The 24,361-nt window shown below is 44.1% G+C and overlaps 1 protein-coding gene and 1 long non-coding RNA gene across 3 annotated transcripts in view; one reads left to right on the top strand and one right to left on the bottom strand.

The window, feature by feature from the left end:
* The window catches only part of LOC310648309 (eukaryotic translation initiation factor 1b), a 33,562-nt gene extending 18,343 nt beyond the window's left edge, over positions 1-15,219 (bottom strand). For both annotated transcript variants that reach the window (XR_014494058.1, XM_083376076.1), the window contains exons 1-2: positions 14,986-15,219; positions 10,329-10,492 (exon numbers count right to left, since the gene is read on the bottom strand). Coding sequence is in view for 1 of the 2 variants with exons in the window: in XM_083376076.1 (XP_083232202.1) it covers positions 10,329-10,492; positions 14,986-15,016 (195 nt within the window). In the remaining variant the exon portion in view is untranslated. The remainder of the gene's footprint in view (positions 1-10,328; positions 10,493-14,985) is intronic.
* A 401-nt stretch (positions 15,220-15,620) lies between these two features.
* On the top strand, positions 15,621-23,091 carry LOC310648249. Its single transcript, XR_014494042.1, has 2 exons — positions 15,621-16,378; positions 18,265-23,091. It is a non-coding gene; the product is annotated as an uncharacterized lncRNA (long non-coding RNA).
* The last annotated feature ends 1,270 nt before the right edge of the window (positions 23,092-24,361 follow it).

The raw sequence follows: 24,361 nt of genomic DNA, 5'->3' as shown, positions 1-24,361 counted from the left end.
AGAAAGGCGGTGACCCAGGAAATCGATGGTCACCCGGTAGAACTGGCACTTCTCCAACTTGGCAAACAGCCGATGTTCTCGGAGTCGCTGCAGGACCTGATGGAGATGCTGATGGTGCACCTCACACGACGGGGAGTAGATCAGGATGTCATCCAAGTAGATCACGACAAACTGATCCAACAAATCCCGGAAAATGTCATTCATGAAATGCTGAAACACAGCGGGGGCGTTGGTCAGGCCAAACGGCATCAACGTGTACTCAAAATGTCCATAGCGAGTACCAAACGCCGTCTTCCACTCATCAACCGGCCAAACCCTGACGAGGTTGTAAGCTCCACGCAGGTCCAGTTTCGTGAAGATCTTAGCCTCCCGGAGTCGGTCCAAGAGTTTGGGGATGAGGGGCAGCGGGTAACGATTGCACACCGTGATGGCGTTGAGTTTCCTATAATCGCAGCAAAGCCGCAATTCGCCCAACTTCTTTTTGACGAAGAGTACGGGTGCAGACACTGGCGAGGACGAGGGCCGGATGAAACCGCGAGCCAAATTCTTCTCCAGAAAGTCCCGCAATGCAGCCAACTCGGGCTCCGACATGGAATACAAATGCCCCACTGGGAGAGGCGCATCAGGGACTAAATCAATGGGGCAGTCATAGGGCCTGTGCGGGGGTAATTGATCCGCCTCTGTCTCGCTGAACACATCAGCAAAGTCGGACAGTTCGGGAGGCAAGGAAACCCCTGGGGAACCCTCCACCTGGCCGGCACAGATATGGCGGGAGTGGTCCACGCACTGCAAGCTTGGGAAGGTGACCAAGTTCTGTGACCAATAGATCTGTGGGTCATGCGCCCGGAGCCACGCCAGTCCCAAGACCACGGGGAAGTGCAGATCTGAGGTGATATAGAACTGGATGGCCTCCACATGGGAACTGATGGCCATACATAATGGTTGCGTGGCGGCCGTAATTGGCCCAGACAGGAGCACTCGACCATCGATAGTCTCCACTAACATGGGCGGATCCACCAGGCACTGGGGAACAGCCCATTTGGCCACAAATGCTGAGTCCATAAAATTTGTGGTGGCCCCAGAGTCAATTAAGGCATGGACTGGAATCCCCTCTGGCTTGCCAGGAAGGATCAGACGTGCCTCCAATATCAGATGCCGTGGAGGTCCACAGGCAGCATCGGAAAGACGTCGCTCAGTGTTGTTGTGGGACGCCCGATCTATCACACCGTTTAGATCGGGCTTGGGGCGTTTCCCGACAGAAAATAGGGGACTTTCTCGGGGCAGACTCAGTCACTGATGCCCGCTGTCGCTTCTTTGGGCAAAAAGCAGCCAAATGCCCAGGGTCCCCACAGTAAAAACACAACCCCCCCGATCGTCGTCTGTTCATTTCAGTCACCGATAGACGAGACCTGGCGGCACCCAGCTCCATTGGCTCCTCTCTTTGAACTGGGGGCTCATGCACAACAGGGGCTGCAGGGGGCAGTGGGGTGGCACGGCAACTCCTTCGCTGCTGCAACCGAGCATCGATCCGCAGGCAGAGATGGATCAGCCCATTCAGGTCTAAGGGAATATCCACACGGGCCAGCTCATCCAACATCTCCTCCGACAATCCATCCTGGAAGGCATCCACAAGCGCAGCCTCATTCCAAGCAGAATCCTGGCTAAGCAGCCAAAAATTGCTGATATAGCCCTGTAGGGGGCGTTGATCCTGCCTCAGAGCTTTCAGGCGTCGAGTAGCAGTCTGCGTCTTAATAGGGTCCTCATACATCAGACGCATATGATCACAAAACCCCACAAAGTTGTCCAACAATGGGCTAGGTTGATCCAGCAGAGGAGTGCCCCAACGAGCTGCATCACCCGAAAGGCTTGCTTAACACAAACCCCACCTTATCCCGGTCAGTGGGGAAATCAGCTGCTCTCATGCTGATAAAGAGCTGGCATTGTCCCAGGAAAGCAGGAAACAGTTCTGGAGTGCCTGTAAATTTATCCAGCATCGCAACTTGGCATTTTCTCCTGGGTGGGGGTGATGGTGGGGGTGCAGCATGAACCTGAGCTTGCAGTTGAGCCACCTGAGCTGCCAGCAAAGTGAGTTGCTGGGTGAGCTGGGCATTCTCCGCACGTAGCTGCTCCATAATAGTAGTAAGGGGTGGGAGGCTGAAGGCAAACTGTTCTGTACCAGCCTGCTACCGGCCCTGCAGAAAAGGCAGGGACAACCCCTTTTTCAAGAAGGCAAGAGGCTGGAATTACGCCTGCCAAATTTATTACTACAAAAACAAATGGAACAAGACAAATCAAGAAACAGGAGCTTTAAGAAACATGAACTATCCGATCGGTTGCCTTCAGCAAACCAGCCCTCCCAGACATTCCCCTTATATAGAGTTCAGGGCGTGGCTTCTCTCTGCCTCCTTCCGAGAAGCCCCATTGCCTTCCTCTGTTACTCCTAATTGACTGCCTCCTGCGTCGGGCGTCCTTGAACAGGGCCAGCTGTGGGTCATCTTCATCCATGCTGTCAGGCTCACACAGCTGGGTCTCCGTGGTGACCAAGTGGGAGGGGCCTGGCTGAGGGCTCTCATCAGCAAGGTCTTCAACACCCCCCCCCTCCTCCTCTGAGTCGTCCGACCCAACTGCCGAACCCACAGGCTGACCCTGAATCACAACAGTACTCTGGGGATATCTAGTGAATACTATTGGCAAACAAGGTTGCTTACATTTTGGACTGACCTTGGCATTAAAAACCTAAAACAGCTGGAGATGAATTTGGCTTAGACTTGTGGAAGTGGACTCTTACTGATTTTTGTTTGAAAAATCGCCTCCACCAAGGACTATTTATAATTATTACAAAATGGAGAAGGATCAGCCACAAACCTCGCTTGACTATAACCTTATACTTGAAACAATCTACAGTCACTGAGATGTCTATCTCCAGATTTAATAATTTACATGCCAACCTTAAGTCACAAATTGAAACCCAGACTGCAACTAAAGAATTTACACTTCTAATATAACAAAATTGGAAGATATTACTATTGAGACAGAGGAATATAAGCAACAACTATCCAAAGAACCGACAACTTTAAAAGTACAAGGAACTATCATTATGGCAAATAACCTTAAGGACCAACAACATACTATGGGAAAACTTAACTTGCAAGATAGTGATGCTAACATAGAGGACGTGGAAGATCAACAAAGACAGTTTCCTGAAAGCCTGGATAGGCAAGCATTAATTACAAAATTGGATAAGACTATTTAAAGCAGATGAACCCAGACGGAAGAGGAATCCAGACCGAACTGAAGATAAAGTTTTTAGAGCAAATACAGAGACTAGAACTAACAAGGCAACAAGATGATTACAATTGGTTTGGATTTTGTGGACCACTGATGGCTAGATGGCCTCCTTTGATTCAAATAATATGTATTGGAGCGAAGGGAGACCTATCTGGCAATTCAAAGACCTTGGTCTGGAAACCTGATTGGCAAAAAAAAAGGCAGAGTTAGATTTAAAAAGTGAGTTCTTAGAGAACCATTAAAGGTTATCCTTTTAGTAATCCTTTAGTAATACAAGAAAAATATTTATATTCAACCTTGTATATATTGAAAGTATTAAGAACTGTATTTGCTTAATGTTGATAAAAGGAGAATACTATTGGAACAAGAGAAGTTCAAAGAAATATATCATTGATTGATTAGGGAATTATAGAAATTATTATTGGATGTATGAACCCGGACAACACGCTGTTTGCTAAGTACTAAAGATTGTTATTTTAAAAAATCAATAAAATATATATTTTTTAAAAAAGAATATGTCTGAGAGTTCCGGAGAGTTACTAGTCGTCTGGGAAAGTGGCCAGAGAGGTCCCTGATCCACTATTTCAAACAAGCACTGGACTGTGACCTGCTCCAAGCATGCATCTACCAAGGGATTCCAAACCACCTGTGAGAGTGGTATAACACGACAGTAACCTTGGACATCGAATTGGAGCATGTCAAGAGACCAACTGCCACCAAGCCGAAGCCGAGCTGAGGCCCAGAGAAGCACCTGTTTGGACGGCGACCACAAGCCATTTTAACCACTGATGCTCCTCAAACAACTGCCGGGGCTCCCATCAAGTGCTTCTGATGTGGGCAGCAGAGCCATCGTGCTGCTGAGTGCTTAGCCCCTGCCCCCCAAGCAAAAGCCTCATCAGTTTCAACTACTAAGCCAAAAAAACCACCACCACGAGCAAGACGGGAGAAGTCTAATTGGGCCAAACAGAAGCAAGATGTCCAAATTTCCTCCCTGCCCCGGGGAGAAGCAGGAGCCCTACCTGAACACCTGCCCCTACCGGCGCCTTACCATAGCGATGAGGATGGTGAAGACGACCCGATGGTAAGTCGACCCATCCCACCTTTCACTATTGCTGCCAAGATTGTGGTGCCAAAAAAGGGGCCCAAACCGATTTAGACGCTTTAATAGACTCAGGCTGCTTAATTATCTTGCCCACAGTTCTTAAGTTGGGAATTCGCACCAAATTGTTGCACCAGCCATAAAGTTTGAATAGGCAGATGGGTCACTTATCAGAGGTTCCCCAGCAATGCACCTAACAGAGCTGTTGCATCTGGAAATGGGACAGCACTGGGAGATCATTCACCTCGTGGTGGTCCCTAAGATGAAAGAGACTGTGATTCTAGGTTTGGCTTGACAAGTGGTGTCCCAATTATTTGGTGGGAGAACGACGTGCAAACTCTGAGATTAGCCAGAGGACCTTTCTCACCAACCAACTTCATTGAGATAAAGGGGGCTGCTTCTATCGGAGCTCAGGGGGAGTCTACTAAGACGTTAAAGACTGCCGTGGAACAATTGCCAGGGATCCAACTTATCCCCGACGAGCATCACAATTTGGCAGACGTTTTTAGTGAAAAGAAATGCGACACCCTCCCCCCTCATCAGGCTACCGACTGCGCAACTGAAATACTACCAGAAGCCAAGCTCTCAAAGCCAAAAATGTACTCTATGATGCCTAGGGAGATGGAGGAACTGCGAGACTATATCGACAAAAATCTTGCCAGAGGTTTCATCCAGCCAGCAAAATCATGCGTGGCTGCCCCAGTGTTGTTTAAAGAGGAGAAGGATGTTCTGTACCAGCCTGCTACCGGCCCTGCAGAAAAGGCAGGGACAACCCCTTTTATAAGAAGGCAAGAGGCTGGAACTAAGCCTGCCAAATTTATGGATACAAAAGCAAACAGAACAAGACACGAACCATGAAACAGGAGCTATTCAAGCGGTTGTCTTCAGCAAACCAGCCCTCCCACGCATTCCCCTTTTATACAGTTCAGGGTGTGGCTTCTCTCTGCCTCCTTCCGAGGTGCCCCATTGCCTTCCTCTGTTTACTCCTGATTGACTGCCTCCTGCGTCGGGCGTCCTTGAACAGGGCCAGCTGTGGGTCATCTTCATCCACGCTGTCAGGCTCACACAGCTGGGTCTGCGTCGTGACCAGGTGGGAGGGGCCTGGCTGAGGGCTCTCATCAGCAAGCTCTCCAACCCCCTCAGCAAGCTCTTCAACACCCCCCTCCTCCTCTGAGTCGTCCGACCCAACTGCCGAACCCACAGGCTGACCCTGAATCACAACACAGGATGGGTCTTTGAGGCTCTGGGTTGATTTTAAAGGGTTAAAAGCTGTCAGCATAGAAAATATGTACCCCCTCCCCCTGATGAAAGACATGTTACCCCACCTAGCCAAAGGCAAAAACTTCACAAAGCTGGACTTGAGGGAAGCCTATTACCGAGTGCAAATTAGGGAGGGAGATGAATAGAAGACAGCGTTCAATTGCCCTTTAGGGAGTTTTCAGTTCAAAGTGATGCCTTTCTGAGTCCAAGGAGCTCCTGCAGTGTTTATGCAACTAATAAATCAAGTGCTGCATGATCACCTATACAAGGGGGTTTTGGTTTACGTTTATGATATCCTCATCTATACTGAAACTATGGAGGAACACATTAAGTTAGTTTGGGAGGTGCTCAAGAAACTGTTGAAAGCTAGTCTCTATGCCAAACTTTCTAAATGTGAATTTCATCAGATGCTCCTCGACTACTTAGGCTACAGAATCTCTAGTGAGGGAGTGGAAATGGACCCTGCCAAAGTCAAAGCCGTGCTGGAATGGGAGCCTCCACGGACCCGCAAGCAACTTCAAAGCTTTTGGGGGTTTGCGAATTTCTATCGGTAATTCATCCCCTTCTTTGTGGAAATCGGTATGCCTATTACTGAACTGTTAAAAAGCGGAAAAGGGGGGGGGGAAGTCCCAACCTTGTCAGCCCTTACAGCCAGGCTGCATTTGAGCAGTTAAAGAGACTGTTTGCAGCAGAACCGGTTCTTAAACACCCTGACCCTGAGGAATCTTTCATCATCCAAGCCGATGTCAGTGATGTCCCTAGGGGAAATCTACAACCCTGTGCCCATACTTTGAGAAAACTTTCAGAAACAGACGATGGGCTGTGTGGAAGAAGGAGGCTTTTACGGTGGATGGGCTTTACTAACTTGACGCCATTTCTTGGAAGGGAGTAAAGCGTCCTTTGAGGTATCGACTGATCATAAAAACTTAGAGGCACTGAAAACCCCTCAAAAGTTATCTCCTAAGCAAGTTAGGTGGGCACAGTACTTCAACCATTTTAATTTCACTCTCAAATACCTCCCTGGGGGAAGAACTTTCTGGCAGATGCTCTCTTTAGAATACCCCAATATAAGAACCGCCGAGAGGTGGTCATTAATTCCCTCATTCCTCTGCCCCAGTCAACCTCTCAGGTAACCAGAAGAGGCCAAATGCAAAGGAGATTGGACAGACCTAATAGTCAACTAATGCAAAAGCTCAAAGAGGAATTAAAAATAAGACTCTTGGTTCAACAAAAATAAATTGCTATTGACCCATTGAGATGGTCTAGCCTGGAAGGGCTCCAAGTTGTACCTTCCAACATCCCTCAGACTTCAAGCCCTTCAATGTAGTCATAATGCAAAGCAAAGACAAAATGATGCAAAGACATCATTTTGGATTTTTAAAAACTTTGCATTTGGTGCGCCGGCACTTTTGGTGACCAGGCCTGAAAAAGGACATTGAAACTTATGTACAAAGCTGTGCTACCTGTGCCACTATGAAAAAGGATCCTAGCAAGCCTCCTGGTCTGTTACAAGTGGCAGATCCTTCCCAGCCTTGGGAGGAGATAACCATGGACTTTATTGTAGAATTGCCAGAAAGCAGGGGAAGCACAGTGATCTGGACTGTCATTGATCTTTTCTCAAAGCAAGCTCACTTCATCGCTTGTTCAGGACTTCCGTCTGCCCAAAAGCTAACCAAGTTGTTTTTAAAATACATCTATTAGCTCCATGGGGCGCCAAAACGGATTATATCAGATAGAAGGGTTCAATTGACTGTAAAATTCTGGAGGGAGTTTGTGAAACTCATTGAGTCTACCCAGGGGCTTTTATCTGCTTTTCACCCGAGTACGAATGGATCAGCTGAACATGTGAATGCAGTGGTGGACCAACACCTCAGACTAATTGGGCAGATTTCCTGCCTTTTGCTGAGGTGGCGTACAACAACACTGCACACAGTAACTCTGGACTTACATCGTTTAAAATAGCTACTGGTCGTGATTTTGTCCCTATGCCTGAATACCCCCAAGAACCTCCTGCTTCGCAAACCTTAGATCAGTGGGTGACCTCTTTGCAAGCAGTTTGGGCCAATGTGAAAAAACCTTTAACCCAGGCTGCAAAGACATACAAAGAACAGGCTGATCAAAAGCAATCTCCCCAGAAGCCACTTCATGTGGGGGAGAAGGTTTACCTTTCCACTAAATATCTAAGATTAAAATTACTGAATAAAAAATTGGGACCTAAGTTCCTTGGTCCTTTTCCCATAGTCAAAATTATAAATACTGTCACAGTTCAGTTGCAACTCCCACGACTATTAGGGAAAGTTCACCCCGTTTTCCATTGCAGTTTGTTAAAACCGGTCACAGAATTGTCCTTGAGACTGATTCCCCAAAAAGCGCCCAGCCCCATTCTGGTAGAGGAAGAGACTCATTATGAGGTAATGCATATTCTTGACTCTAGATTGTATAAGGGTAAATTACAAATCTGGTCCAGTGGAAGGGCTACCCTTTATCGGAGGCTACCTGGGTAAAAAGTACTGATGTGAAAGCAGACAGATTGATTCAGAGGTTTTATGATAAATATCCATATAAACCCAGGGAGGATTCTTAACTTGCGTTTTGTTTCGTTTCCAGGACTTGCTTTCTTCCTAGGGGGTCTGACTGTCAACTCTATAACGAACCTGGCTACAGCCATTTTGCTCGTTCTAGGTTGCCACGAGAATGGGAGGGGTGCAAAGGATTTTTACTAGTCTAAATATTTTACTGTCCCATGGGAACCAAGGTCATTTCTATCTGTTAGATGGGGGGGGGTGAACATTTAGTTAGAAAGCCCACCAATCTTTTCTATTGGGGAATGTAGCTGATTGCATAGCATTGGGGTGGGAAGTTCAACTTTGTAATATTGATTCTCTTTGAAGGGGATTTCACGCTTGGCTTCACTTTTGACCGTGCTGATACTATGTAACCAATAAACATGTTCTTTGAGGAAATTTCAAGCCTCGGAGTTCTGATTTGTTTGGTCTTGTCTATCGGAACCTTGACAGCAGTTTTAACTTCAAACAGTTGCTAAATGAATGGTTGTAAGTGGAGGACTGCCTGTAATGTTTTTCTTTCATCTTACATTACAGTATCAAATTAGAAAAAGAAAAGGAGAGGAAGAAAGCTTACAAAATATTGATTGCAGTTGAGTTTATATTATGTCAGATTAGAAACCAGGAGACAGTGAGTTCTAGTCCTGCCTTGGTCATGAACCCAGCTGGGCAATCTTGGGACAGTCACTTTTCTCAAGCCTAGGAAGAAATAACTACCAAGTCACTTCTGAAAAATGCTGCCAAGAAAAGTGGAGGGGGCAGTTCCCAGAAGTCCAAAATGACTTGAGGACACAACTTTCAAGCAAGTATGTGACATACTATACTATTTTCTATACTTTAACTATGAAATAAATATTTAACATGTCACTATTACACATATTTGCAATTTATTCATACACTTGTATTGTGTACAAATTTTTACTTGGTTTGGGAAAAGCTACACAAAACATTTTTCCACACATGGGATGTCAGAAGTTAAAGGGAACATTGCAGGGAGGTGGTATATGGGAGTAGGAGGTGTGAAAGTGGTTTGTGTGATAAGTTGGCCAAAGGCCAGGAAGAAACTCAGAGTGAGGTGGAGATGAGGAAATATATATGTATACTCTATACACAAATATATAGAAATACCCACAAATACTGAAAAGAAATAATCAAATTTGTAATGTTTATTTTGAAATGTTTTTGTTATATCTAGTTCTTGTTTGTTGTGTTGATGCATTAATAAATGAAGAAATATCTAAACACGTGTGGTTTTCAGAGTCAATATGAGGCCTGCAGGAACCCTTATGTATGGTTTAGCTTAGCAGCTCCCATTTCTATTTGAGTTTGACACCACTGCACTATACAATGCAATTCTGATTTAAGGCATAGCTCTAAACATTCAATTGAATTTTGCTAGTAAAAGGTTCTTGCCAAGGCACCAGTATATTTAAGATTATAGTTCTTAACTAAGCTAACCCCCCAAAAAAATTTTGTTAGGGTTTTCCATGTTACAGTTCTACATCTAATTATCACTAGCTATGCAGAGTACTGTTTGTTCTACTTCTCTCCATTTCACATCTTCCATGCAGCCTTCATATTATATCTCTTTACTCTCCATTTTAGTTCATTCATATCTTTGATTTCTCATTATCTTGAAAGGCAGGAGTGAATATTGAATTTAGCTTGATTTTAATCCACATTTTCCTGAAATAACCGTTACTAGCAAAGAAGCAGATTAGCACAATATTGAGGAATATTCCAGGATCAATTGATATTAAATTCTGATTATCTTTTGTAGTATTTCTACCTGTAAGGGTTAGATCCATTTTTAAGGACCTTAATCTTTTCCTAAATATGGCAGTTTTAGGAGACGCCATGAAATCAACTTTATCATTAGTACTGCTCACAAAAGATTGTTTTTTAAAAAAATCAACTAGGAATCAGTTTCTTTGAAAATGTTTACTGTTTTTGCTGGCTGAGATAAAAATTATTATATTGGCATAACACAATTTCAGGACTACCATAGCACTTTTTAAAAAAATATATGTAAATACTAAATACCTGTAAATGTATGTATATTCACTTTGGATGTTCCTAGCTCAAACATTTAAAAATCCAAGAAACACCAACTTTACCTTTTTGAATGCTTTCACAAGTTTTTTTTTGTCATAATCATCAGCAATCCCCTGAACAGTTGTTAATGTCTTTCTACCGTTTCGTTGCTGGATCCTTATATGGATGTAGTCTTCAGTCCCTGCCGGGAGTAAGTCGTCACCCTTAGTTGCATCAGCAAAGGGGTCTGAAAAGGGGAAACCCATATAATGAAAATGATTTTTTCATAGCCTGAATTTTCTAAGTAAACAAATATAGGCTATTGGTACCTTAAAATGCATTATTTGAGTAATAGCAACTTTACCTTTTATCTAAATGGAGGTGTAATCATACCTCCACATGGATTTTCATGGTTTGTTCTCATGGATTCCTTAGTAGCCCAGATTTGATGTACATATTCAGTAGTTGGGTTCTCCACAGTTCAATACTGAGGTACTGATTAGGTTTTCTGCAGACGTTCTGCCCACATCCCAGCTATACTTCCTAAGTGCAACTGTTCAGAAATAGGGAGTACCTTGTAATATTTATTGTCTGTGTAAGAATTGAACTTGGGGGGAGGGCATCAGTTGGTGATTTGAGGTTACCTGGGATGTGGTGATTAATTAGTTGCCAAGAATGTTTTCTCCATTTTGATTGGTTGTCTTGTCTGCTTGAGGCCTGGATTAGGTGCCTGCCTGTTCAAGAAGTTACAGCCCAGACAGTTTTTCTATTATTTATCATAGGCCAATACAAGCTCTCATTTTAAGAATTACTCAAACACTGATCAAGAATACCCAAGGCAGACTATTGGTGTTGATGAGAAATTTTACTAGAAGCAATATATCTAAGCTACAATTTCATCAGACACTTTTACAGTATTTCTTTTAAAACTGCATTGCCCATTCTTACATGCAAATCCACCAACTTTTTAAATGCAAACATTTCACTACCTGCTTAAATATAGCTGTTTTCCATCAAGGTTCTGTTTGATGTTCAACCTGAGGAAGATAGTTTTCCTGATATGCTGGCCAGCAGCCACCTAAAAGGTACCGTATCCTACCTTCAAAGAATTTTTTTTCCTGTATTGGTCTATCTAGTGCAGGGCTTTTCAACCTTTTCACAGATTGTACCACGTTTAGGACATGACAATATTTGAGTACCACCAGTGCTTAGTAAGGTGTCAAAAACTTGACTAAAAAAGGGGGGATTTTGGGTTTTGCTGATTAGATTCATTTGTTGTTATAGAAATGGCTAGTTTATAATATTATGGAAAAGTAAAAATTTACTTAAAGACACAGGAATCAAGTGCAAAGCAAGAAAATAAAATAAACACAAACTCTTTTTTTTCCTTTCAGCTGCCTCAGGTGTCACAATGTTGCAATGCTCGACTGAAAGGCTCCGGCAAATGCAAAAAGCTTTAGCTTTAAATTAAACCTGTGCCATAGACAGACTCAATTAAAGGAAGTAAAACTAATTACATTTGTTTAAAGGGATTAAACCTTTCCTGTTGTCTTTTTGTTCCCTTTCCTGCCCAAACCACCACCTTTTATAGCCTCTCCTCTCCTCCCCCCCTTTTTTTTCTTCAGTTCACCTCCAGCTCCATGCTGCTTCTGGAAGCACCAATCAGCTGGAGCCAATCAGCTGGAGCCCTGCCAGCTCCTGGGGCTTCTGCCAAGCTGCAGCTGCTTCTCCCTCAGACTTGAGTTGCTTAGGCTCATTCCCCTCCCCTGCTACACTTGGCTAGCAGTCGTGTACCATCTGCCATGTGGCAAAATACCACAGGTGGTATGCGTACCACTGGTTGAAAAGCCCTAGTCTAGTGTACAATTCTTGCACACTATCCAAGTAGATCCTGGTATCATTTCCATGATATACTATTGGTTCACAAAGGCACTGAAGAGGCTTGCTGCAATTATTCAAATATTACAGTTACTCCCAGGCAGTTAAACATTGTATCTAGATAGGCCAGTGGGTGTTGTGTTTGGAGAGCTATATGCTGCCACTTCTGTAGAAACTGAGCCAAAGCAACCTTCCCTGCCATTTGGAAAGTTATAATGTATAACTCTGTAGCTAAAACAGTTACTCCCAAAACATTTAATTTTAAGAGATTTGGGAGCTGGAACTGCATAAGAAATTGAGTACAAAACTGAAGGATCTCTATTCAACTGCCAGCTGTAGCACAAATTACAGAACATTTTTCTAAAATAAGGACTGAGTATATATCAAAGCAGGAAGTAACCTAAGAACTTCCCCTCCTTTTATATCCTCTCTTCTCTCCCTTCTTTTATATCCTCTTCTCTTCCCTTCTTTTATATCCTCTTCTTTCCCCCCTATATCATCTCTTCTCCCCCCTTTTATACTCTCCTCTTCCCCTCTTTTATATCCTCTCTTCTCTTCCCTTTTTATATCCTCTCTTCCCTTCTTTTATATCCTTTCTTCTCTTTCTTTTATATTCTCTCTTCTCTTCCCCATCCTCCCTTTCTGTTCATTGCACCTCCAGCTGATTCCTGTCAAGGCTGCACTTCTCCGTCTCTCTTTTGCAGTCCCCTTCTCTTTCCCACATTGTCTTTTTTCTCTCTCCCTCTCCTGCCAAAACCTTCTCCTTTTATAGCCTCTCCTCTCTCCCTGTCAACGCTGCTAACATAGGATGTTCTTGCTTTGACAACAGATGAAGAAGCAGCTATATTATATTTCTACTTGTGTATCACTTTTAGAGTTAAAGTTAGATGAAGGAGGGGGGAAGGAAGAATGCATGGGGAATTACCGTAGTTAGACATAATAAACAGTAGCAGAGTAGTTTCAAGGTTGAATGTAATAAGAGGCAATAAGAAAGAACTGGGGGTTAAGCTAAGGAGGGAGAACTTACCTTTCAAACTAATTGGAGAATGTGATTTATGACAGCAACAAAAGGAAGGAACTGTGTTTCAATATTATTGTGCTAAGGGGAGGGGAATCCAGATTCCAGCTTTACCCAAGCATCGCCAATGTTATATTGCTCTAATAAAAAGACCTTTAAGGTAAACAATGCCTCAGAGTTCTTTGAAGACCTCATGCGTCAGAAACTTGACACCCCCCTTCTCCTTTTCTCTTCCGGCTGCACTGGAAGCGCTGGTCCTGGGGCTTCTGTCTTGCCCCCATAGCCCTGCAGAATCACCGATCAGCTATAGCTGCCCACACCAATCCTGGGCTTCTGCCCAGCCCCCATAGCCCTGCAGAAGCGCTTGTCAATCCTGGGCTTCTGCCTAGTTACCGTAGCCCTGCAGAAGCGTGCACTGATCCTGGGCTTCTGCCCAGGCCCCATAGCCCTGCAGAAGCACTGATCAGCTGTAGCTAGTGTGCTGATCCTGGGGCTTTTGACAGCCCCGGCAGCCCTGCAGCTCCAGCTGTCTCTCCCTCAGGCTTGTGTGGTGCTGCCACCACTTCAACTCATTCTCCTCCCCCACTACACTTGTCTAGGACGTCACATACCACCTGCTAGGTGCCAAAGTACCACAGGTGGTACCGTGTACCACCAGTTGAAAAGCCCTGCATTAGAATACCAAAAGGGCACACTGAACCTCAGGCCAAAGTTCATGCCACAGGAACAGGAACAACTCCAAACACAAAAGCCCAAGAAGGTATAAAAACCATCCACTCCCAGCTCCATGTGGTCAGCCACCCCAGAAACACATGCTGTGTCACTGAAGTTTCTGGCAACTCAATAAAGAACCTTTCCAAAGAACCTCCATTTTGTTTATTCCCGGCTTGGACTGGACCCCAGTGAAGATTTTTCTTTCAACAATACTATTGCAGAAGGCTAGATTTTATACTGAAAGAAGACTGCAGATATTTTACCAAAAGATTTGTTCCCTATAACTCACTGGCAACCAAGTCTTAGTAAGACAAATAGTTTTGAATAAGGTTAAGCAAGCTATTTTAGACTAAAAAATGTAGGTATCAAATTTTAGCCATGTATACATTCTACTGTTTCAGCTACTAAGTGTAATTTGTCAAGGAAAATGGATTTAAAAAGAAAAGGTAGGTGGCATTCATTTTGGTCTATTTTGATGTCTTACAGCACTAAAACTTAAGCTCCTAAGAAGACATAAAAGGGCTGATTGAGCTCAATTAACTCTTTAAGTAACCGATAAACAAAAGCATTTCCGTCACCCAGCATGTCATAAAAGGATCCGGGGAGGGAAGTGTAGCATCCTCCTCCAAAGGGTGCTGGGCAGTGAAAAGAAATATTTGCTTCATCAGTGGCAATTTGTTATGGGGAGAAGGCAGGCGAGCTTTCAGGTCAGTGCTCTTTATAGTTCCCTATTTCTCAACCAAGACATTTTGGAGACAAGAGGTCTACGCCAATATTAAACCCGCAGAGTTTCAAAAAAAGCGTTCACTCTCCATCGTGAATCCCACGCCCAAGCCAAGACATTCGTCCTGATAAGGCTCAAGGTCAGCGGTGACAGATCTGGGAAAGGAAGAGACCAATCTAACAGCAGTCCACTGGTTAGAGCAAGCGAGAAACAGAGAAGGGAAAACAGCCGACGACGGCGCCGTCCCAACAAACGGCTGGAAAGCGTAAATAGGAATGAGGAAGGCAGAAACGAGGGGGACAATAGCCCAAGTCGCGAACAATTCCCCTCTGAAGGAAAGCCGCAGCCCGGTGTCCATGCAGCCTCTGACACCGAGACGAGGGACAAAGGAGAGCCCGTTTCTTACCGAAGGATTGGAGGTTCTGGATAGTGGACATGCGCTTCTGTGGCTGGGCGCTGCTCGTGGGGAAAAGGCCGCGGGTAGTTTCGCCCGGGACTCCCAGGTTCAGTAGTGGGGAAAAATAAAGGAAAAAATGCAAACCAGCAAAACCTGAAGGGCAGAGAAGACGCAGCTGAGGGGGAGGGACCGGGGGAGGCGGCGGCAACAGCAGCGGCTACAACAGCGACAGTCGCTCACAAAATGGCCGACGCCTCGTATTTCGGCTGTCGTTTTCCCAAGATAGGCCACGTGATTGTAATAGGCTTTTCACGGAATCCTGGGAAATCGAGTCCTGGTGAAGAAACTCAAAGCCAACTTTGCACAAGCTACAACTTCCGAAAGGCATGGCAGAACAGGGTGTTTGTTTTTTGCCCTCTGCTAGCCTCCCCTAATTTTCGTTTCTTTCTACCCCTGAATATATCTGCTGATGAGACTCTAGTGGCGGAGCGACCAAGGCTAAGTCAGTGTTATCTCATCCTGAAGTAGGGGAGGAAGTATAGTCACCGGGTTCACATTGCTCTGAAACTATGTTATGGCTCGTTTGATTTAAGCTTAGCATGTCATTTGAACATCACATATGGGTTTGTGTGTTGAATTGAGGCAGGCCATAAGGAAAAATATAAATAATACATATGGATGCTGTATGTCATAAATGTGAGGTAGGACACAACAGTGAGGCATAGAGAATAATGCGTGTATTAGTTAGAAGAAGAAGAACAAGGAAATGGAAAATGTCAAACCACAAGTTCACCTGTGGGTCACATCTAATAAGCTAGCACACAGTTCAGTTGCAGCTAACCACATATGTCTCACTTGTAGCTAACCACATACATGGTACAGGAAACCTAGATGCTAGCAAAGAGACAAGTTTGCAAAACAATTTAGCAATGCAAAGGGGGGGCTAGAAATGAGCTAGAAGGGGGCCTGTAATTCATGTAACCAATCAGAATTAATAATTTACATTTCCGTGTTCTGTGACTTTTGAAGACTATAAATGTACCTGCTTGTTTCCTGGAAAGTTGTTCAGACATTGCCTTTGCTTTCTAATCTGAACCTTTTGCGCGCAAAATAAAACAAACTTCTTTTGATTCCGAGGTCTGAGTCTCTTAATTCTGCAACATTTTCTGGCACCCAGAGATGGGACTTGGAGCGATATTTTGCTGAGGACGGCACGGACCGCCTGGGGCCCAGCCGGGGTCGTCCTGTCTTCCTTTAGTCGGCACGGACGATTTCTCCGAAAGGAGACGGAGGACTCTGTGGGGGCGCCTGGTGGACACCTGACCAATCCAAGAACCCGCACGGAATCAAAATAAGTCATCCACAACCAGAACTTGACGTCTGAGGGAGAAGACGCCTGCAGGCAAGTATATTGAAAAAAGGGTAGTCCCACTCGTTTAAAAAAAAGTGGATGGAATAGCCCCACTTGTTGTGGAACGTAGAGGCTATAGACCCACTAAGAGTGGAAGAGGGGGCCTGATCACCCCCCCTGGGTCCAGGATCAGCGCGTCCTAATGTGACCCTAGAGATAGTGTTGTGTGGGTGGTTAAGCCATTGCAGTTCCTGTTGGTGACCGTTGGAACGTCCGGCACCACAGGTCAGTGGCAGTGTCTTAGAAAATGGGTGGTAGAGGAAGTGTCCCTCAGACACCTCTTCAATGTATGCTGAAGAATTTCAAGAAAGGTTTTAGTGGAGATTATGGTCACCCAGATCAATATCAATAGTGGCAAATAGTAGTAAAGGAGAATCCTGAATGGCTCCACAAATGCTGAGTAGAATTTCTGCGGGTCTGTGTGGCACGAATGAATAGAAATCCTAGATGTCAAGGAAAAAAAGGGTCAGATTGAAACCATACCTGTTTCAAAAACTGATCCCTATGAAGAAGATGCGCCCCTCCCCCATGTCCCTGTGTATCACCCTGTGCCTCAAGTCCCACCACCAGTGGTTCCATTCCAGCAGCCAGTGGTGAGTCCAGTGCAACCTGCAGATGTTGATAATGACACTAATAAAGTTCAAGGGATAGGAGCCCAAGGAACTCACCAAGAAATCCTATTAAAAGCACTAGTGCATTTTGCTCAAAATATGGAAGTTTTAAAAATTGGCTATGTCAAGCACTAAACATATAGGTTAATAAAAGAAATTTATGTGCCTGATGGATCCCAGGCAGTATATAGTCCATTTTTGTTAGAGGAGTGTGGAGGTAGTGTTTGTGTGTCTGTGTTGTGTCTAATAATAATAATTAAGTGTCTGTGTTGTGTCTAATAATAATAATTAATAAAAAGGCCTTATTAAAAAACAACCAACAAACAAGGGAGCTCATTGGCTTCTGAACAGCTCCTTGTAATTATATTAGTTATTGATTTGTCAGAAGGAAGTATGAAATGAAATATCTGTATGTGAAATTGTTTATGCAAGCAGTTTGAATGGAAATGAATGTATGGATATGATAATCCTCTGTGTGTGTGAGAGAGAGTTTGTCCCCCACCACAGACTGTGAAAGAAGCAGTAAACTGCAGAATTTCTTTTGTTTGTTTATTAAAAAGTGAAATGAAAAAGCAATATAAGCGTTTGCATGAAAAGTCTCATGGAAGATGTGTGAGAGAATTCATGGAAATGCATGTGAAGAAGAGAAAACTATTTTGTTAGTGGTGAGATTTTTGTGTAATTCTTCTTTTTCTGTCTTCTCATCTTTGCTGGTTGTGTTGCTTTAAGAGCAAGAGAGACAGAAAGGAAAAGGGGGGGGTCTAATCTTTTTAACTATTTTTTTCGGTTTAGAATTCTGGTTTGAGGAAGCTGGGATGGATGTGAAATTTAATGTTTTAACCTACTTAATGGAAATTTGTTTCCATCTGAATGGAATCTGATTAAATTGGAATTTGACTAAATTTATATTAAGAGCGAAGAGTTGATATTAGAGTTTGATACAAAACTATTTCAGTAACTTAGAATATCTTATTAATCTTGTTTATTTATTTTGCTGGAGTTGCGTTTTGTTGTCATTTTATTTTTATTTTTATAATTTTTTTATGCCTGTGTGTGGGACACACTGATAGAAAACAATACCTAAGAGAATTGAAGGAATTGTAATTCAACCCTTGTTTAAAACGAAGAAGTTGAGAAAAAGTTTGGGATTATAAATGAGTTACTGTATATTGTTTTGAGTGAAGATTTATGTGCAAACAAACTCAACCAGAGTTTGGTGAGGATTCCTTTGTTGCTCTTTACTAAGCAATTTGTTTGTGAATACAGACAAAGGAATGGCTACAGGAAGGGGTTCTTTACCCAGAAGTGGGGAAAAGAAAAGAAAAAAAGAGAAAAAAGAGGCTGAGGCCAATTTCAAGAAAAAGTTGAGGCCATAGGGTTGGCAGCAGCTGAACAATGGACTGAAAACTGAAAGGGACCAGAGTTAAGTCAAGCCCCCCCCTGAACCCTTGGTCCGAATGAAGATAGGGGACAATAATGTAACCTTTCTAGTAGATACAGGGGCATCTAGATCTGTACTTACTAAGTTATTGGCTCCCTTTTCTACTGATGTCATGAATGTGCAAGGAGTTGATGGCTCCGTTAATCGTCATTCTTTTTTGAAGCCCCTGAGATGTTCCCTAAATGGAAGGGACATTGAACATCAATTCTTATATATGCCTGAGTGTCCCATTCCTTTGCTGGGGTGAGACCTGCTATGAAAAATGGGAGAGACATTGTCATTTGAAGAAGACAGAATGGCACTTGTAATGAAGTACCCTCCAGATGAGATGCGGCGAATAATGGTGGCCCAAGAGGTTCAAGTCCCCGATACGTGGCAGGAATTTGGAGTGCCCCAAGTATGGGCAGAAGATAATCCTCCAGGTTATGCAGCCCAGCATGCACCACTAGTCATCCAAGTGAAGCCTCTGGCAGTGCCTATTCGTCTCCGGCAGAGAAGCTACCCTCGCCCCATTGCATACTGAATTTTGCCCTGCTAGCCAAACCACTCTATGAGTCCACAAAGGGGGGAGAAAAGGAGCCTTTTGTTTTGAGACTTTAAAAATCAGCTTTATCTCAAGCTCCTGTCACAGGACTTCCCAATCTGGAGAAACCTTTTAATTTGTATGTGGACTCAAAGAGTAATGTGGCTATTGGAGTCCTGACTCAAGAAAAGGGAAGTTGGCAACAGCCCATAGCTTATTTGTCAACACAACTTGATGCAGTTTCAAAAGGGTGGCCACAATGTCTAAAAATTCTGGCAGCCACAGCTCTCCTGATAGAGGAAGCTAATAAATTGTTGACTTTGGACAGATTCTGAATATGCATTCCTCACATTACATGTACATGCTGCACTCTATAGAGAGAGAGGACTCTTGACAGGAGCAGGAAGAGAAATTAAACATCCTCTTTTGATTGAAAGACTCATCAAAGCTGTCCTGGGACCTAAAAGAGTAGCGTCATGCACTGTAAAGGACATCAAAAGGGACAAGATGATGTAGCCCGAGGAAATACAGCAGCTGACAAAGAAGCAAGGTTATCAGCAACTCGAGATAGCCAACCCTACCCTGACATGACAGCTTGTGTAGCATTAGAAATGCCAAGAGGACTGAGCCCTAAATATTCCAAAGCTGAGGAATTACAGGCAAGTGTAGACTTGCAAGGACACAAACAGGGAGAGTGGTACATGCTCCCAGATGGAAGGATTTTTGTCCCTGAGAATTTAACCTGGCCAGTAGTAAAAGAAGCTCAGTTAACTACTTACATGGGGAAGAGTGCACTAACTGAAGCCCTCCGTCGTATTGTGTACATTAATCGCCTTCACTTGCTGTGTGCCCATGCAACCAAGAGATGTAATACCTGTGCCCAGGTTAATCCAAAACAAGGACCTACTCTTCCGCCAGGAAGCCAGCCTAAGGGATATCACCCCATGGATTCTTTAGTTGTTGATTTTACAGAAATGCCAAAATGTGGACTATATAAAGCAATGCTAGTTATGTGTGTAATTATACTGGGTGGCCTGAATGTTTCCTTACCAAGACAAAGCATGCATGAGAAGTGGCTAGAATCTTACTCAAGGCAGAATAGAGGAAAAGGTGACTAAGGTGTGCCTTGAAACTTGCCTTAAATGGGTGGATGCATTGCCACTAGCACTTTGGTCTGTGAGATGCACCCTTCAAAAGGGAATTAGGCTATCTCCTTATGAAATGATGTTTGGAAGACCTCCCCCTCATGAGTACTAATTTGAAAAATCATGTAGGGAACTTAAGTCAAATAGGGACTTCATGGGTGAGTCAAATGGTGGGAGAGTTAAATAAGCAAATACAAGAAATCCAACACTATTGTGTGTCCCTAAGCCCACCATTTCTGAGTACTCCCAGTCATAATATCCAAGTGGGAGACAAAGTATGGGTAAAACACTGGAAAGGGGAAAACTTGAAACCTAGATGGAAAGGCCCGTATATTGTGGTCATGTGTTCTCCCCTAGAAGTAAAAGTGTTAGAATCCAAGTCTTGGATTCACTGGAGTTAAGCCCGCAGCTGATGACTGTTGGGAGGCAGAGCAGGACGAGACCCGTCCTCTAGTGCTACACTTGAAGAAGCGCCCCCTATAACTGCCCTACCGGCAATGGGCAGGCAACATACGGGGCAGAAGAGGCCCTACTGGTGTCACTCCGGAAGCTGACCCTCTACGTACGGCTGAAAACAAGAAGGAGAAAAACAATTGTTAATGTGTTAGGGATGGTTTGTGTGGTGTAGGTTGGACCTATCTCGAGAAATGGTAGTCCGACAATATATAGTCATAGGTGTAATGTGTCTGGCATTAGTGATCTTAATTATTTTGATTGTAACCTGCTGCATTGGAAACCTTTTCTTCTGGAATCACCCCACACCCAAAGTAACAAGTGTTGCACCTAAAATCACTAAGTGTGACTAAGGAAAGTGTGTATCTTCTGTGGACACTTATGTTTGAAACACCCTGGGAGTGGGTTCTTTGGAGTCTGTTGGGAGTCTTGGGTTTGTGGATACTAAATTTAGCAAATAAGACTAGGCTTTGTGATTCATCCAATACTGATACTGTCCTTTCCCAAATTCCACCTAATCCCCTCCATCCTCCGGGCGTGGTAACCTTGTAATTGTAATTATTCCCCTTGTTGTGACTGTGAGTGTGGAATAGAAATAATAGAAAATGACATTGACTTATTTCAGGTTGTCAACCATGAATCTCCTATGGCTATGGATACTATTTACAAGTGGCCTATTGGGTAAGAAAGCCATGGATGGTAGTCCCAAATGTTGTGAGAATGGTCAGACAGTTCCTTTCACCCTAGAGGAAGGCTCGGGCTGTTGAAGAACCTGAAGGGACAAGTAAAGCCCAGGCTTTGGGGCCACTGGAGATACTCGGCAAAGAGGGACCGGAGCAAACCCACTCCTGGTCTTATTTCCCAGTGGGAAGTGCACCCCAGGCCAACCCCAGCTCCTAAACCTAAGCGTGTTATTCCTAGACTAAAACCAGGTTTGGAGCAATGAGTATAATCATAGATTTCATGCCTTTTCCATGAGTATGGCAGTGTGTTTGGAAGAGGATGGAGTCTTTTTCTTGTGTGGAGAAAATGTGTATGTATGTTTGCCTACTACTTAGACTGGAACTTGTACTCTGGTACACCTCTTCCCAAAGATGGGTGTTGTTAATGGGGAACAAGCCCTCCCTGTTCCTCTCATAGGACATGTGCAAAAAAAGAGTACCTCTAGTGATACCCTTGTTACCTATCTGAGGAATAGGCACTGCAGTTGGAACAGGTGTGGGAGGCTTAGCCCATTCTACAACCCAGTTTAAACAGCTTTCTGAGGAATTTCAACAAGGCTAACTCAGATTGCTGGGACCTTGGTCGAAGTACAAGACCAAATAGATTCCTTGGCAGCAGTAGTCTTGCAGAACAGGCGGGCCCTAGACCTCCTGACAGCTGAAAAAGGTGGCTTGTGTCTCTTTTTAGGAGAAGAATGCTGCTTTTACATGAATAAATCAGGAATGGTCAGAGAAGTGGCAAAGGATCTGCAAGACAGAGCGTCCAGGATTAGCCAGAGACTCCAGGGAACTGACCAATGGTTCTCATGGTTACCAGGAACTGCATGGGTCAAGCAAGTGCTGTTCCTATTGCTCCGTGGAGTAGCGGGGTTAGCCTTCATCCCGTGTGTAATTCCCTTAATGAGGCAATTGGCTGTGAGATCAATGAAAGAGATAAGGATCGAAAAGGAATTGATTATGCTCGAGGGATCTTTGGAAAATGGATACACACCTGGGATTCCAAGGGAAAGAAGGGATCCGGATGGTGGAATATATGTGCGGTTTGGACCGTGGGGCTTAGAGAGAGTGCCTGAGGAGGATGAAGTCTAACTCATGGAATACTTCTTTCTCTCTTTGCTTGTCGCTATCTATCTCTATCTTGATAAGTGTCAGTTCAAAGTGTTGGTCTGTTATACTGTTCACCTATCCTAATATACAATGGTTTTGATCTTTGCTTGCTGGGGAAACTGGAATTGCTTGCCGAAATAAAGGAATATCATGGAAGGTGAGACTCCTTGTCCAAATGGAAATTGAGTCTCAACAGGGGGGGAATGAGGCAGGCCATAAGGAAAAATATAAATAATACATATGGATGCTGTATGTCATAAATGTGAGGTAGGACACAACAGTGAGGTATAGAGAATAATGCGTGTATTAGTTAAGTTAGAAGAAGAAGAACAAGGAAATGGAAAATGTCAAACCACAAGTTCACCTGTGGGTCACATCTAATAAGCTAGCACACAGTTCAGTTGCAGCTAACCACATATGTCTCACTTGTAGCTAACCACATACATGGTACAGGAAACCTAGATGCTAGCAAAGAGACAAGTTTGCAAAACAATTTAGCAATGCAAAGGGGGGGGCTAGAAATGAGCTAGAAGGGGGCCTGTAATTCATGTAACCAATCAGAATTAATAATTTACATTTCCGTGTTCTGTGACTTTTGAAGACTATAAATGTACCTGCTTGTTTCCTGGAAAGTTGTTCAGACATTGCCTTTGCTTTCTAATCTGAACCTTTTGCGCGCAAAATAAAACAAACTTCTTTTGATTCCGAGGTCTGAGTCTCTTAATTCTGCAACAGAATAAACAATGGTGTTAGATTTTAAATAGAAAAAGAACATTAGAAGTTATCATTTGATTTGCCCCAGGTGGAAGACTTGATCAACGTTCCGTCCCCAGCGAGATCAGCAGCCTCCTTCCTCCCGCCTCCTGCTAGCCTGGTCTGGTGGAGGACAAAAGGCCTGGAGCAATCCGTCAGTTGTGAGGAATTGCTGGCGGCAGAGACGCTTCGAGCTAGAGAGCTCTGATCTCTAAAGATGAGTGGCCGGCTGAGAGGAGCAGACCAGACAGCGGAGCTGAGCCGACTGGAAAGCTGAACGGAGGCCTCACCAGTGCACAGACGAGCACCGAAAAACAGAAGGGAGCTGGCAGAGAAAACAACAAGAGGCCAGAGCAGCAAACAACCAAGTGAAGGCAACAGTTAAGTTTGAGGTCCCAATAGGAAGGGAGGGAAGACCCCCAGTAAAGAATAAAAATACAGGACAAATTATTGGAAGAAAAGTCTTCATCATGGTTCATCCGAGCTGGAAATAAACATGGCAACTGCTTTGGGAAGAAGGTTGTAGTTTATTGGAGAGGTGAGCAAGACAGGAAGATGGTCTCGCAGAAAAAGGACTGAGCACATGTATGGAGTGGGTTTTTATACCTTCTGGAGCCTTTTGTTTGGAATTACAGTATTTCCTGTTTCAGGCTTTGTATTTCCTGTGTCAGGTATTCTGACCTGAGCCTGGGTGTGCCTTTCTGGTATTCTTGATGGTGGTGGGTTCATCCTATTATGTCTAAAGGTCATGTCCTGCTTCCCTGGGGCTGGGCTGAGTTTGGGTGAGGTATGCAGATTTTAGGTGTCTTTGTCTTCTTAATCTCCCAGCTGGGGGCCTGCAAAGAGCCTTGGTGGAGCAGTGGGCTAATGCCTCCTTAAGTAACACCAGCTGCCTGCAATTAGTGCAGGTTCACATCCCACCAGGCTCAAGGTTGACTCAGCCTTCCATCCTTCCGAGGTAGGTAAAATGAGGACCCAGATTGTTGGGGGCAATTAAGCTGACTTTGTAATAATGCCGCTTGGGGTGTGTGTGAAAGCCCTAATAAGCAGGCATATACATAGAATGAAGGCTACTGCTAAGCTTGTAAGCTGCCCTGAGTCTTTGGAGAAGGGCGGGATATAAATGGAATTTAAAAAAAAAACCTTCCTGGATTTACATCTGCATTTGTACAGAACTGGTTTCTGCTTGGGGGAGGGAGACTTGGGGCTATCAAGAAAA

Source organism: Vipera ursinii, assembly GCF_947247035.1.
Source record: "Vipera ursinii genome assembly, chromosome: W".
In the NCBI taxonomy this organism is placed as follows: domain Eukaryota; kingdom Metazoa; phylum Chordata; class Lepidosauria; order Squamata; family Viperidae; genus Vipera; species Vipera ursinii.
This window is presented reverse-complemented; position numbering and strand designations above follow the sequence as displayed.